Raw genomic sequence first — 14,689 nt, forward strand, 5'->3', positions numbered from 1 at the left:
ACTCTGAGACCTAGTTACAGAGACACGGTGAAAGTAAAAGGGAAGTGCTTTGTACTGTAAAATTGTCTCCTTAAGCTGGAAATCAGCATGAAAACAACATGCATGGATACTGCCATACTAAGAAATAAAATGTGAATGCTATTTCGAGGTGAATTTTCTCTTCCTCCATGTCAAGCAGGGCAGCGCTGTGTGTTATCTGTACGTGTGTTTTTAAAAGGACTTCAAGCAACAGCAAAAGTGGAAGAAGCTTAGATTTAATGCACAGATCAAATAAGGCAGAAAACAATGGTGCGCATTTCTTTGAAAGTTCAAAGTCTACCAATGACACACAGAGGAAATGTAGGTAGAATGCTGTGAAACACGTGTGACAAAAATGTATGCTCTGCAGTTTTCCCTCACTAACACTGTCGACATGCATTTACAATCTACATTGGCCAGGATGTGGTAGCTCAGACACATTTCTGCACCCAAAACACATATTTGAACATCAAAGGAAATGAACAGAAGAGCAAGAAGTGAGACGCTTTCTCCTTCGTTGGAGCCGCTGACTCAGTCAGTTACAAACACACATTGTGCACATTGAGTCTTTGACTTCGCCAACGCTAATGCGACATCAGCATCATCATCATCATTACATGGATTCTCAGCATTACAGAATGCCCCTGAAGTCCAAGGGATTTGCAGAGGTGATTAAGTACGGACAATGTTGAACTGTCTGATGGTGACATACATGTTGAGGCCTGTTAGGTCTGGATGGTCTCACATCTCTGGCAGGGCGGAATTTCTTTTTAAACTGTAAGAAACACAAAGCAAAACGTAATAATTGGAATGCCATGTTTTCTTTGCACGGTTGTGACAGCAGGTCCATCTGATTACAGAAAGTACTCACCCGTTTGATTCTCACAACCAGTGCTCCGATGATGAGGGACAGTATGGCGGTGAACGCTGTCACACTCAGGGCAATAAAGATGAGACTGTCAATGTTGTGGCTGCATTGTTCCTGGGGGTCTCTCTCTGTGAGGAAAAAAGAGGAGAGAAGTTAAATCAATAACACAATCAGTGAGTCGAGTGATTTCTTTTCACATTCACGAATGGACAGCTCCGGTTTGAGCTTAACAACCTCCGACGAGGACGATGGTGCCATCGCTGGATCGGGTCTCTTGGTTCCCTTTCTCTGAGTTGAAGTAAATCCAGCTGCAGTAGTAGTGGTCTGTGTCGTCCAACCCCAGCAGAGACAGCTCCCAGGTGAATCCGCAGCCCTCAGTGATCTGTTGCTTTTTAGCTATGTGAATTCGGCCTGCAAAGTTTTCAGCTATGGTGTCCTGGGTGACCTGTCCATTTTCCAGGGCAAGGAACACAACGTCGTTTTTGCCATGGAAACTCCTGCGCAGGTAGACCCCCATGGTTTCATACATTGAGGTGGAGCATGTGATCTTCATAGATGAGTTGACTCTCATTTGAGTGATGGACACGGGCTCTTGGGAAACTGTCAGAGAGAGATGTATTGTAAGTGTGTGGCAGGTCATATATCAGCTTAACCTTAAGAAAAAGTTATTAAGAAAAGATTTAAAAAAAAAATTTTTTTTGTCCCAGGTAGGTGCAGTAAAATGCTATTGTAACAATCACAAAGGTAATTTTTCTACAGATCGAGTACTGTTTCTTTTGCTACTTAAAGTACATTTTGCAGATAAAATTACTTGTAATTATGTGGGATTCTGAACATTTACTGAAGTGACGAGTCAATATAGACGTGTTTCCACCACTGCTTTTAGACACAATAACAGGATGAAGCTTCAAACAAACAGGAAAGATGACTCAGACTCACCATTGAAGACGTCTTTTTTTGGATCCGAAGCCCAATACTCATCCATAATTTAATTTTATATTTCTTATTTTATATTCTCACTCACACAAACACACACTCACCTGTCCAGGTGCTGAGTATGACCTCAGCAGGCATGCAGAGTAGTCCCAACAAACAGCTCCACCAGTGGGCTGTCATCCTGCAAGCTGCCTTGCAGGCAGGCTACCGCAGACTCTGCCCAAGATGCAGAGACTGTCTGTCTGACTGACTGACTGACAGGGTGACTCTTTCATCAGTTCTTAAAGGGCAAAGTGTGTCGTGAAAAGGAAGTGAAGTAGTTGTTTATTCAGCTGTGTGTGTGTGTGTGTGTGTGTGTGTGGTGCTACATCAGATAAAAGATGTAGAGCTGATTGTTACTGGCAAAGCACAGTCGTACATTACTAACAACTGTTTCATGTACATCGCAAAGAGAAAATCAGTCATGTTTCCTGCCTTGTGTCAATGCATTTTTCATGATTCAGTGACTTATAAATGGTTTGTTTGGCTTAAAAAAATGGGAGAATTGTGTCACTTTCTAAAGTTTCATCAAAAACACTGACACATTTGGAGATACATGGTTTTGACCATGCAATTATGTCTGCAACTGGGCACCAACTGGGAGAGTGATGGCTTACAGGTGATCCATTTTTATGCACTTTCATGGCTCTATGACCCTAAACCTAACCCCTCTAAATAAATGAAGACTTTATAACACTGTTTATACAAACCAAGCAGGCATCTTTATTCAGTTTTTAAACCATCATACAGGGATCAATCTGTACAAAAATTACAAAGAACACTGGGAAATGTAATATGACAGTATGACTTTTCAGAGGCAGGAAGCTGCACAACCAGCTCTGGAGAGGAATAAGAGATAACAATAAAATGGTTGATGGAAAATGGTCCTGGAAAAAAAAAAAAAAAATCCCCCATGGCAAAGGTAAAAAAAAAAAAAAATGAAGAAACCTCAGGACATCCTCACACACAAATATATAAACAAAAATGTCACATTTTTTTCAGGCCATCAGAGAAGTGTTGCTTTCTTGAACATTGGGTTTTCCTTGAATTGTCCTTTTGAACCATTCAGTTATTTCTCTGCCTCTGTTAGTTCTAAACAGAAAACACAAAATGCCAAAAAGGGTGATGAAAATAGCCAAAATGAACATTGTCACGTGAAGGTTGGTGGTCTGCTCAGTGGCCGGCGTTGACCCAATTTTACCTGGCAAGATACAATATACTTATATTAACATGTGGATTAAATTCAACTTGCTCTGGACATTCATTTTTAGAGAAAAATTGCTAGAAGACTTTAAGACAATGGGAGCTACTCACCAGGGGTTCTGTTGGAGTTCTGTTGAACTTGTAGTTTGATATGTGACTTAGCTAGACCACAGTCTGTTTCTACTTCAATGGTGTAATTTTCGTCCTTCTTGACATTCTGTATGGTCAACCACACATAGGTCTGATTAACCCCATCACAGCTGTATTCCATCAAGCCACTGTTGTTACACGATATTTCACCATGTGTGTTATTCCACTTGTACGATTCAACACTACAGTTGTCTTGCATCGTCGTTATAGTGCAGTTTAGTGTCACAGCTTCTCCGGCTACAACTTCCACTGTCGAGTTGCACTTCGCTGACACCTCTGCATGAGAAAAAAGGGCAATAAATGACATTTTTGTTATCTACTTCAAAATGTATTTGTAGAGTACATATTTATTTACAGTAAAGGGAATATAATAAAATACCTGAGGTGAGTGATGCACTCTTTTGAAGAAAATGAGCTACAAAGAGCAGAATCAAAGCTGTCCCCAGGCAGGACATGCTGTAGGTTTCACAGCTGTCAGAAACTGGAAGAAAGAGAAACAGATATTCACAACAGAGTTCCCCTTACCGTCCTGCCTAACCTAGGTAGAGCTCAACAAGACTCACCTAATGTCATGCTGTCTAAGAGATTAGGTAGATAACTTTAAAGTCTTGTATTATTTGTTTAAATAACCCAAAATTTGCGAAAAATGTGGGAAACGACTCTCCTATCTGCATTAACTGATTAACTGCATTTAAAGCAATATACAAATAGTAAAACAATGGCAAAATAACACCCTGCACACAGTTTCTGAGAGGAACACCACGGTCTTAAATACAGATCCCAGGTCTGTCACAGTTTGTCAGACGTAATGTGGGGGCTAACTCATCACATCATAAAATGTTATTTGTTGAAAACTTGCACGCTGAAGTAAACATATACGTAACACTCTCACTGCAGTTACTCAATACAGATGGCAGAAACACACCATTCCCACACTACAAGTCACTGAATTTACAGTCTCATGCTTGCAGTTCGAACAGTCCAATGCTTTATCAACCATTTATTAACCACATTCAAAGTCTTATAAACATCAGTTACAACTTACTTGTTCACAGTGATGTAACTTTTTAACAACAGTTTAATTAACCATACGCTATCATTTTATGATGGTTATTAAAGTGCGTTTAAACGTTTTAAATAATAAGCCAAAGGCAATGCAAGAACAGTTAAAGGAAAACCAAAGATCAATATGATGGATGAATACTTGAACTACTGAGCTGGGAGTCGTGAAACAAAAAGCTTCAAAAAGTGGATAAATGGCTGAAAGGTCCATCTTCTGGCACTCCAACTGGTAGCAGTGTGAATGCAAAACTGAAGAAACTGACCTGAACATTGACAATTTGACTGTGTAAAAAATTACTGCAACAATATTCCAATATTTATTATCTGCTGACATGTTCATGCTTATGACTTTTTTCTCAAGATGTTGTTTTTGTATTCCAATTTCTCAATACACTTCTACTTCGCAAACTCTACATAATAACCAAAAACATCCAATACTCTGATAAAACCATTATTGTGCCTTTAAGTGACTCTTTAATTGACTGAAGTGAAAAAAGTCCAAAAAACACACCCTTGCTCACACACATTTATATAAACACATACACAGGAGGACAGGAACTTACCTCGCAGCGTGCTTCTTTCTGATGTGAATTCCAGTGAATGATTAAGGAAAAACTGCGACAGGTGACAGGTTCAACTCACACACCACGCCTAGGGGTAAAAAAGAAAACCTGCTGGTGGTGTAACGTTGACACGTACCTGATGAGACTGAAAGCTGGTGAGCAGGGAAGAGGGGAGAGAGTGAAATGGAGGACAGGATGAAGTGAGAAAGGTTCCAAATGGGGTCCAACATCAAATACGAGTGCACGCCCCTCATAAATACTTATTTACCATGAATATGAATCTCAGGTTGTTGGACATTTGGGAACAAACAGCACATGATGTAAACAGTTTCTCTTTTGAATTGCATGATGGCATTTTGCCTGCATTGCACAAGAAGTACCTTTTGTTTTTCCTTTTGTTTTTTTGCCCAGTGGGAGCTGGCACTGTGCTTAACATTTTCCATTGACTCTCTTTGTTAATGGAAACTTTCTTCCAGAAGCCAGCGTAGACAGTTTGTCAGTTGATTAAGAACAAGTGGAACAGGTTACCTCGTTGTTTGGTATTAGGTTTGGTCTTTATTTTTTCCTCATCATTACATGTTGGGAGCATGTGCAACTATAACAGCTAACAGCCAAAATGAGCACTGGGTAATTCAAATAATTACAGTGTTCACAGAGTCTCTGTTGGCTCCCGGCCAATCTCAAGGCATTGATAAGCCTCCATGGAATCACTGTGCTCCACTGCTGTTGGGCAAAAATCACAGCACATAAAATGACACATTTCTACGTTATCTTTCCCTACATTGCTACACTGGATACCTCTTATTGATAGATTAGATCAAATGCCAAGGAAAGGAAACATGATGAAATGCTTTCTCTTGGTGCCGTTCCAGTGGTAAAGATGCAAATGCAGACAGGATGCTTTTGGTTTTGTTTTTTTTGCCCCTGCACTTCAGCCAAACTGAGTTCACCATAGCTGGATAGGGCGAGGATAGATTTTCGCCAACTCGCAAAGCTAATCAGCTCCTGCTTCTGGCTCTGGCAAAATCTGACACTTATTGGTGGGTCACAGGTCAAAAGCAAGAACCTCTGGTATTGTAATTCGCTATGATCTTGAGATATCTGTTCAGTGAAATTGAGTCGGATTTTATTTGTGGAGCGCAGCACATTGTGCTAGATAATCTGCAGACCTCGGTTTGAGAAATATTCATTAGATCTTACGGAGTTGGTGACCTTGTGTTCAACCACTCTCTCTCCATTCAAATGAGACAACACTTTATTTGGCAGAATATTTTACTGCTTAACATGTTTGATCTTGTAAAACAGAGGACAAAAACAACATTTAACTTAAAATGACCAGCTTGTGGAATGGACACAAGGTGATAAAACAACTGAAATCAGCATGTACCATTAAAAAAATAATGCCTCTTGATTCTTCACTGGGACGGATAAACACTGGGCTGGAGGTTACTCTAAAGCAAACACTGACAGGTGATTGAGTGTTACTAAAAGAACTTTTCACCTCTCTTCAGCCTTACTTTACACTGACTGCTGAGATAGGATGATTGCACGGTTGCATAGTTATAAACCTGTTTTTTTCAAACACATCATCTATCAGCAAGGAACGTTGGGGAAACAACCTAAACACTAAACGAAAACAGCAGGTTTCATAATGGACAGTTCAGATGTGGAGTATTCGACTCCTTAAATGTACATTCAGAATCCGCGGGTTCAGATCATGAACTCCAGTTGTTTTGTCAGCGGCTTATTGCTCTGTAAATTTACATACATAGTTCACAATATCTGCAGCTTACTGATATCACTGTTTTAGTCTGCATAAAAGTCTGTGTTTTTCTAGACTGTGGATATTGATTTGTTCTCAGGCTCAGGTTTGGAAGAGGCGATCCACTGATTTCAAATGCAGACATCACCCCCCTGTGGCCAAATGAAAGAACTGCTGCACTGGTCCAGAGTACAACATGGTCCTTAGCTCATCCTTCATGATGCCGGCACGAATGACGAATCAACCAGAGGCAGTGACCGTTCAACTCCGATCAAGTCTTCAAAGTTCAACACCTCCTTTCTCCTCACCACTGCATGTGTGGAGGTTGTGTGTGGCTCTGATTTCTGTACTGGGTGTGTAAGAGTGTGCTGCTCTGCTGGGAGTCCTGGCCCTGCAGCCACTCTTGATAGAGGGTGTGAAGGGCGGGGTTCACCTCTGGGAGACGGATTGGCAGGCTGCTGTAGGCCTCTTCCATCTGCTGGATCAGGACTTTATCTACCTTGCCTCCCGCCTCGTTCTCCGCCTGTCCGCGGCCACTCAGGCACCCTGCGTGGACACAAGAAGAACTCACACCAGCGGATCCAAACCGAAGGGCAGTAATAAAAGTAAGCACCAACACTAAAAGCAAACATAAACACTAAGCAATTAATACGTTCACAATCATGCTGGTAGGTGTGGTGTTACCTCCTGGGCAGGACAGCACCTCCACCAGCTGGTAAGGCACACGTCCCTTTCTCATTCGGTGAACCAGGGTCTGGATGTTCCTAAAACCATAAACAGCAGCAAACTGCAGCAGGGTTTCCCCATCCCGCTCCAGAGTCACTTCCTGGAAGTCCCGATTCCTAAAAACAGTACACAGGAAGAGTTTTCAGACAAATATATTATATATTTAAAGTCCAAATTAAAAGATAAAATGATATGACACACACAATGTTGCTCTTAAGCATTCAGACTATAAGATATCAGGATGTTGGACATACAGTGATAATCTATTCATCAGGACAGATAGAACTTGGGAGTAAAATGCCTGGAATGGCTGACTGGAAGTCAGAGCGAGCTACAGTATTTTCCACAGAATAAGTCTCAGGGTCCACCTCCTGTCTCACCTGAGGTGCTTATATGTGATCTCATGGACGTCCAGACCAAAAAGTTCTTTGGCAGCATGTTTGAAGACGTGCTCTAAAAAGCCTTCAGAGCCTCGGCCCTCGTGCCTCACCAGCGCCACATCTCCAGCCTCTCCAAGCCTGATGGGTCAGTACAGATAACTATGACACCGACTTTCACAGCAAATCAGTACAAAGATAAAATTGTATGTTGGATGCAAATTTAAAGAAAATGTTCATTGCATGGACAATAGAAACAAATGTGGCGAGGGGGGCAGAAGAAAATCATTGTCGTGTGCAGGAACGCAAGTTATGTACACAATATCTTTTTACAGTCAAACTTATGTCAAAACTGTGTTGTTGTGTCTAGGATGACAAAGAGTCAAACTACTCACACATGGTCCAGTGGAACTGAGTCCAGCTCTTCCACTGAAACCTTCCTTTGCTCCATCAGGCAATAGATCTCCCCTGAAACATAAAAAATAAGTATGTAAATATGAGTAAATAAATCAAAAAAAAAAAAAGAAAGAAAGAAAAATGTTTTTTTTATATTTTATGATACATAACGTAGGGGTAAAAAAAATTATATATAACAGTAATGAAACTCTTTTAGTCTTGAGCATCAGTGTAAATGGTGCAGAGGACCGAACCTGAGGTGAGGACACAGTCCACATCTCTGGTCTCCAGTAGGCTGTTGTAAAACTCCTCTCGCACAGCCTCCAACTTCTTATCGAAACAGGGAGCAACCAACACATGGTACACTTTCTCTGGACTCAGCTTCTGCTCGGAGAAAAAACAACATAATAATGCAGGTGCTTTCTTTCAACAGACAAACAAACAGAAGCATTTTACACTACATTTTCTAAGAGAATATCAATTATACTACTATGATTGTTGTGAATATTTCAGTATTTAAGCTTTAACTGGCATATGACCCAGCCCCATCATTTAGTCAGAGCTGCTATACAACTCAGAATACTATAAATGATTCAACCCAAAGCTAAAGAAGAGATGCTTCCTTTGTTTAAGTGATACTGAACTAAGCATATTCAGAAATTCTGTTCAGGAGCTGTGCACTAGCTGGGTCTCAGTGATGAAATGAAGCGTAACTAATGTGAAATATCATACTTAACTCAGATATTTAAAATTTGTAGACAGACAACTTACTCAGTTTAGTATTTCCTAATTTGCCCAACTTTACTAACCCATTACCTCCAGCTTTTACCGATATTGCCACTATATGAACAACAGTTACTGGTGACAAAAATGTGTAGTGGTACCACCAACAAACCAAATGAACTTGACTGCTCTGATAGTAAATGTTCACCTGCTGTTTCGAAAAGTAGTTTTTGACCAGACAGCCCATGACCTGCTGAGGAGACCTGGCTGTGCAGATATGAGGGGTGACCAGGCTGCCCAGGACACGCTCTGAATAACGGATCCACCCTATAAACACACACAGACACAGCTACACATTATATAAAAAATATTAATATCTAAGACACACAGTATAACAAACTGGATGCTGTGTGTTGTCTAAGCCCAACATATATTTTAAATGCCAAGCTGTCCCTTGTGTATAACTATTAGATAACTGTGCATATACAGTATTAAAAAATATCATAATCAGTTACATTGATGCTTACATGAGTGAAAACAGAGTGATGCTTTGGTTAAACAAATGCTTTATATAACTTTATAAGAACTGAAAATATGTGCATTTTTAATAACCCCAACATGGTATAATTTGGTACTGTAGATAATCTAATGCAAACAGTGTGATAACTGTCCATTTTTTAAACCACAATACACAACTGGTATACCACTGCAACCCTAGATTTCCTCAGTTGGGCTGAAATTCAACAACATCAGCAAGCTATCATTGAGAACTGAAACAATTCATGAATTCATTGATGAAGTAAATTAACAGCCAACACTTGTGATAGCTGAGTAATTAATTAAGCAACACCCTCTAAATTGCCAAAATTACTCAGCTTACCGCTTTTAATTTGTGAAAATGTCCTGCTTTCTCAGTAATATATCATTAAGATAAACAATTGGGTTTTGGATTTTAGTCTGGCAAAACATTATAAGAAGTTGTCATATCATCTGGAAAAATGTAATTAATAGTATTTTGGCCTTGTAAAGATTAAGTATTGATTAAATAATTGTTTTAATAGATCATCAACAGTTTAATTGATAATAAAGAAATAATTGCTTCATCCCTACAATAACTTTCGCAACACTTTGGCAGGATGCACTTCAACAGCGATTTTGTTTTCTGGAGCAGAGCAATGCCACACATATGACCAGTGGCACACCAGCCTGAATGAATGGAATGCCTTTGTTCTCACAAGAAAAAAAAAGGGGGAAGCAAAGAAGTCTTTAACTCTTGCTCTTCCTATCTCTGATTAAGGGAGTGGTGACAGAAGCCTTCTATCTTTCCCCACCAGCACACCACTGCTATCTTGACTTCTAAAACAAACTCAGCACCCCCCATACAAAACAGGGCATGCACATTTACTGTGTGTACAGCAGCATGAGCAGAGGAAGCAGAAGAAAGCAAAAAAAAAACCCTAAACAAAAAGGAAATAGAGGCAAACATTAGGGTTGAGGGTAGTTCATCTGGAAATAAAAAACAGTCTGACAGGAGGGGAATAGGAGGACAAAACAGTGGGAGATGAGGGAAGGGTTTACCTGGGCAGGAGGAGGTGAACATAGGCAGGGCGTGGGAGTCGTGGTGCCTCCTGCGATACCTCTGAATAAACTCCCTCTGACTCTCTAAGATGCTGAAGCCTGCTGCCAGAGTGGTGTCAAACACAAATTGCACTCCTGCAAGAAAAACACAGACAGATGAGTACAAAGAAGGGGGAGTGGGGGAGAATATCAAATGTCTGTGATAGATGCCGGTGAGTAGGTGAAGTTTTCTACACAGCAGTAATAAGGAAATGTCTGAGTTTCAGGAAGTTACCTTTCTGACTATTTAAGGTCAAACATGAAAGAACTGGCCACCTGACGAAGGACACGCCTGGCAAATGGTGCAAGCATATCACCAGGGTAACCGCTGACTGCTGCTCTCTATAAACTTTGCCATAGCTACTATCTGTCATTAGCTCAGTTAGCTTTGAGGCTAGTCGCCCTAGAATCTGACGGGAGTCTGCAGGGATCACAGCTGCAGATCAGTTCAATTTCAGTTCAGTTCAATTTTCAGTGCAATTCTAAATGTTTTAAATTCTCATTCTGAATACTTGAATAAATAATCAATTCTGAAATATTTGCAAAGCAAATACAAATACAACTGAAAAAACCCAAAACAAACTAACAAACTAACAATTCTGGGAAGATAAACTTATTTTTGACTGAATGAAGCTGAGAAAATGATGATATAGATTGAATTGTTAATAGAAATCCTTGATCGAATCTAGGTAAATTGTATTGTGGACATGCACATAAATTAATCTGTCACTAAAACACTTAAAAGTTGTTTAAAACTGTATATATGTATGATATGTGTCATATGTTTCATTCATGTGACAACTAACCGGCGATATATGAATCCAACTTGCTCACCTAAAGTCTTGAGGAAGCCACAGAGCTTATGGGCAGCCTCAGTGATGTCTAGACCAAACTTGACAGCAAAGAATGGCAGAGACTGTGGACATATGGACGCCACCAGCACCTTGTGTTTTGACACATCACACTTCTAACAGAGAAACAATGGAGACAGTGTTAGGTATGGCTCAGGCTGCAATGAGGAAACTCAATCACAGGTTTCAGAGACGGTTTCTGTACCTTGTTGAGTGCCAGAACACGCTCCACTTCCTGAGGGCTCTGCTGAGAGATCTTCAGGCTCTCCTCCTCTGATACACAGCCGTCACAGGACAGACAGGCACTCAGCAACAACTGGGATCCTTCATGTATCTTTGGGGGCAAAACAGGGGTGTTAGATGGAGGGTTTAAAAGAGACTAATTTTATAATTCAAAAGTGTATACCAGCTTTTATTTATTTATTTATTTTTACAAACAATGGTCAAACTTGTAGCATCAGAGGCCGAGATACCTTGACTTTGAGTCACAACAAAACCTTTTTAGACCTGCCTGGTAAATATCCAGATGTTTTGAACTACACACATCCGATTTGCAATGAAGGCTCTGTTATAAATTCACAGACTCAAAGCCCTTTAGAGCAAGAAATGGAATACAATGGGTTTCACAGTCTTATTAGTACAAGTAAACTAGGCAAAGTAGTGACAAAGTTATAATGAGCCAAGATAACATCTGAAACATTTGTGATTCACTTTAGTTACACTGTCAAGAATTACTTGATTACCTTTTTCTTAGGTCTTGAAATATGGCATGACTTTAAAAAAAATCGACTTTTTTATGATAATAAAATTCTGAGTTTACACATGAAAGACACTTGATGATTAATGTATAATGGAATTAGTATTCCTTTTTATTTACATTTGAAAGCAAATATTAAAATTTTGAGTGAGTGCTTCTCTGGTGTGACACAAGCAAAGTCTGCCATGTGGCCTTTGATTAAAAAACAGCAGCAACACATTCAGATACATTTTTAAAATTCTGATAGAACTATCCCGGGTGCAAAATCTGAATGTTTCCACAATATTTCAAAGCCATAACAAATGTATTATTCCGTCCTGATTTGCTAATATTGAAGGAGGATGAACTGCCATGTTCCCACGACAGTTGGGCTGAAAATCACCATCAACAGCCCATCATTTAGAGAGTATACGCTTGTGTATTATTTGAGTCTTCAATCTAAACTAAATTAATTGTCAACAATTCATCAAGTGATTGATTGTGAAGTAACTTATTAAACAAAACCACCAAACATGCCTCAACTTCTTAGCTTTTAAGCTTCTCAGCTGGATAGAGGATTTACAGTTTCAAAAACAAAACAGCTTCCCACACGTTGTAGATGACACAAAGCACAACTGTGGTTTGTGGCAGTTCTTTTTTTTTGTAAAGGTAATTTCAGTTTACAGTTTTATTCTAAATATGCAAATGGAATTTTACTTGCATTGAAAAGTGTTTAGAGATGTTTAAAAGAGAAGAGAACTCTAATTTATGTGGCTGCTGGCTTTTCCTTTTTGTTTTTTGCAAAAGGAGCAATATTTTGTGCGACTGATTTTGAAGTAATCTTAACCTTTTCAGATTAGATTGATTTCCTTTCAAAGCATTAGGTTTCCAATGACCAACACTGGCATGTCATTTGTATTCAGAAACAGAATACATTTCAAAGCTATCTGGCACAACCCTAGGAGTACACCCATTCTAATGTATAAACTAAGCGGAGTGCCCCTTTAATAAACAACCAGACGTTAATAAATACATAAACAGACACCTGTCCATTGACTTCTTCTCTCTCCTGGTGTGTGTTGGCACCATCATCGCTCTGCTTCTTGTTGCACTGTATGTGGAAAATCAAAGATCAGTGGCAAAGTTTTTCACAGTCTGCATGTCTAAAACAGTTGACTGACACACAAGATACACACTGTGACACAAATCCAGATGATCACCTGTTTGGTGCAGTTCTCACACTTCTCCTTGCGCTTTGCTATGTTGACATCTGACATTTTCCTTGGAGGTTATCTGAGAGTGACACATAGATAACAGCACCGTTAGCTCACTGCATATTCCCTCTTCAGATGAATGACGAGTGTGCCTGCAGCCTGCTCCTCTGTGCAGTTTCGTCAGCTCCACCCTCCTCTGACTGCCTCCCTGTCTGTCCTATTACCACACGCCCGCTTATCACAAACACAACAGGTCCATAATGGTGGGAAACTGGCAATGACCACAAACTAGGATCCTGTCATTACAATTTAAGTGGATTACGTTAATCATATACACAGTGCCAACAAAAACACAGCCACAAAAGCAATTACAGGCTATTATGATCGCATAAAGGGAAAAAGACAAGCGAAGGCTGGAAGCGATGTTCCTGTAATAACACACAAATACTAACGTTATGAATGCAGTATGTTACTGCCCCAAGTTGTGAGGAAAAATGCCGAATCAGTGGTGATTATTTGATCGCAGCTCGGGACCGTTTCAGCCCCAGCTAGCTAAACCGTCCACATTGTGCAACGTTTACGTGAATTAGCTGCGTAGAATATAATTTTAGCTAACGTTGACAACGCGATTTCTAAATCATGGTGTTGCGCCGCAGGCCATTTTTTTCCGATGACGAGGGTGATTTTAGTCAATGTGTTTGTGTAACTGTGTGTTGGTTTAACTCTGCGACAGGCCCCGTGGTAACATTACAAGGTCGGATTTTAAGGTAACTCACCGGACGGTCTCTTATTTCACTGCGCTTTCAGACAAAGACATGGAAGAATGTGCAGAGGACAGTCAGGAGTGCGGCAGACAGGGGTGGTAGAAGGAGAAGCCAGCACTGATATGTACAGCACAGCGGGTGAACTGAAGCAGTTACTCAGCACTGTTTCGGTTTTCAGTCAGGCTGTTTGTGGGCGGTGGGCCATTGTTACACGTCACGAACCTCCACATATGTCACGATATAAGAGCGAGAGCTTTCAAAGTCGTCGTCGCTTCTTTATGTCGATACACGTCCGACTCCATTGTGTACGCCGGTGAACCTGAGGCGCATGCGCAAACAAAGCAGAGGGCTTCTACGAAACATTGACTTCCGATAAAAACAGTGTTCTCGACTTTTGTCGCGGCACAAAAAAAATAAAATAAAGTAAAATCCACATATACGGTTTAAAACACTGAAACAGCGTGGAAGGTCAACGAGAGGCGCCTCAACTTTCATTAGATGGATTGATTTTAGCAAGTATATAACAGAATTACTGGCTCCTGTCAAAATAATGGAAAGGTTAAGCCAAGTCCGGTACAAAACGAAACCATTTGTGTTATTGTTGTGTAATTAAATTTTGTTCTTCTATAATGTTACAGAAAATAGAAAAGGCTTGCGCAGTAAACAAAACATGCGTCCTTTCTC

General features: G+C 40.2%; 2 protein-coding genes across 4 annotated transcripts; both read right to left on the reverse strand.

Moving 5' to 3' along the window:
• Positions 1-238: 238 nt before the first annotated feature.
• LOC119010388 lies at positions 239-2,094 on the reverse strand. Of its 2 annotated transcripts, none has more exons than XM_037082508.1 (4): positions 1,826-2,094; positions 1,121-1,486; positions 890-1,014; positions 239-793 (listed from the first exon to the last, which is right to left on the reverse strand). In XM_037082508.1, the coding sequence occupies exons 1-4, from the start codon at positions 1,869-1,871 to the stop codon at positions 650-652; spliced, it is 681 nt and encodes a 226-aa protein (XP_036938403.1). In that variant the 5' UTR covers positions 1,872-2,094; the 3' UTR covers positions 239-649. The 2 variants fall into 2 exon arrangements, with proteins under 2 accessions (XP_036938403.1, XP_036938402.1); XM_037082507.1 differs by having other exon boundaries at positions 1,927-2,093.
• A 3,982-nt stretch (positions 2,095-6,076) lies between these two features.
• Positions 6,077-14,476, reverse strand: narf (nuclear prelamin A recognition factor). 2 transcript variants are annotated; one of them, XM_037080919.1, is made up of 12 exons: positions 14,228-14,476; positions 13,248-13,320; positions 13,073-13,138; positions 11,497-11,625; positions 11,275-11,407; positions 10,402-10,536; positions 9,032-9,150; positions 8,355-8,484; positions 8,100-8,172; positions 7,708-7,845; positions 7,286-7,443; positions 6,077-7,147 (listed from the first exon to the last, which is right to left on the reverse strand). In XM_037080919.1, exons 2-12 carry the CDS (start codon positions 13,302-13,304, stop codon positions 6,906-6,908), a joined length of 1,380 nt encoding a protein of 459 aa, XP_036936814.1. In that variant the 5' UTR covers positions 13,305-13,320; positions 14,228-14,476; the 3' UTR covers positions 6,077-6,905. The 2 variants fall into 2 exon arrangements, with proteins under 2 accessions (XP_036936814.1, XP_036936813.1); XM_037080918.1 differs by having other exon boundaries at positions 14,018-14,475.
• Positions 14,477-14,689: the final 213 nt, after the last annotated feature.

This window comes from Acanthopagrus latus, chromosome 20 (assembly GCF_904848185.1).
Source record: "Acanthopagrus latus isolate v.2019 chromosome 20, fAcaLat1.1, whole genome shotgun sequence".
NCBI classification, from domain to species: Eukaryota; Metazoa; Chordata; class Actinopteri; order Spariformes; family Sparidae; genus Acanthopagrus; species Acanthopagrus latus.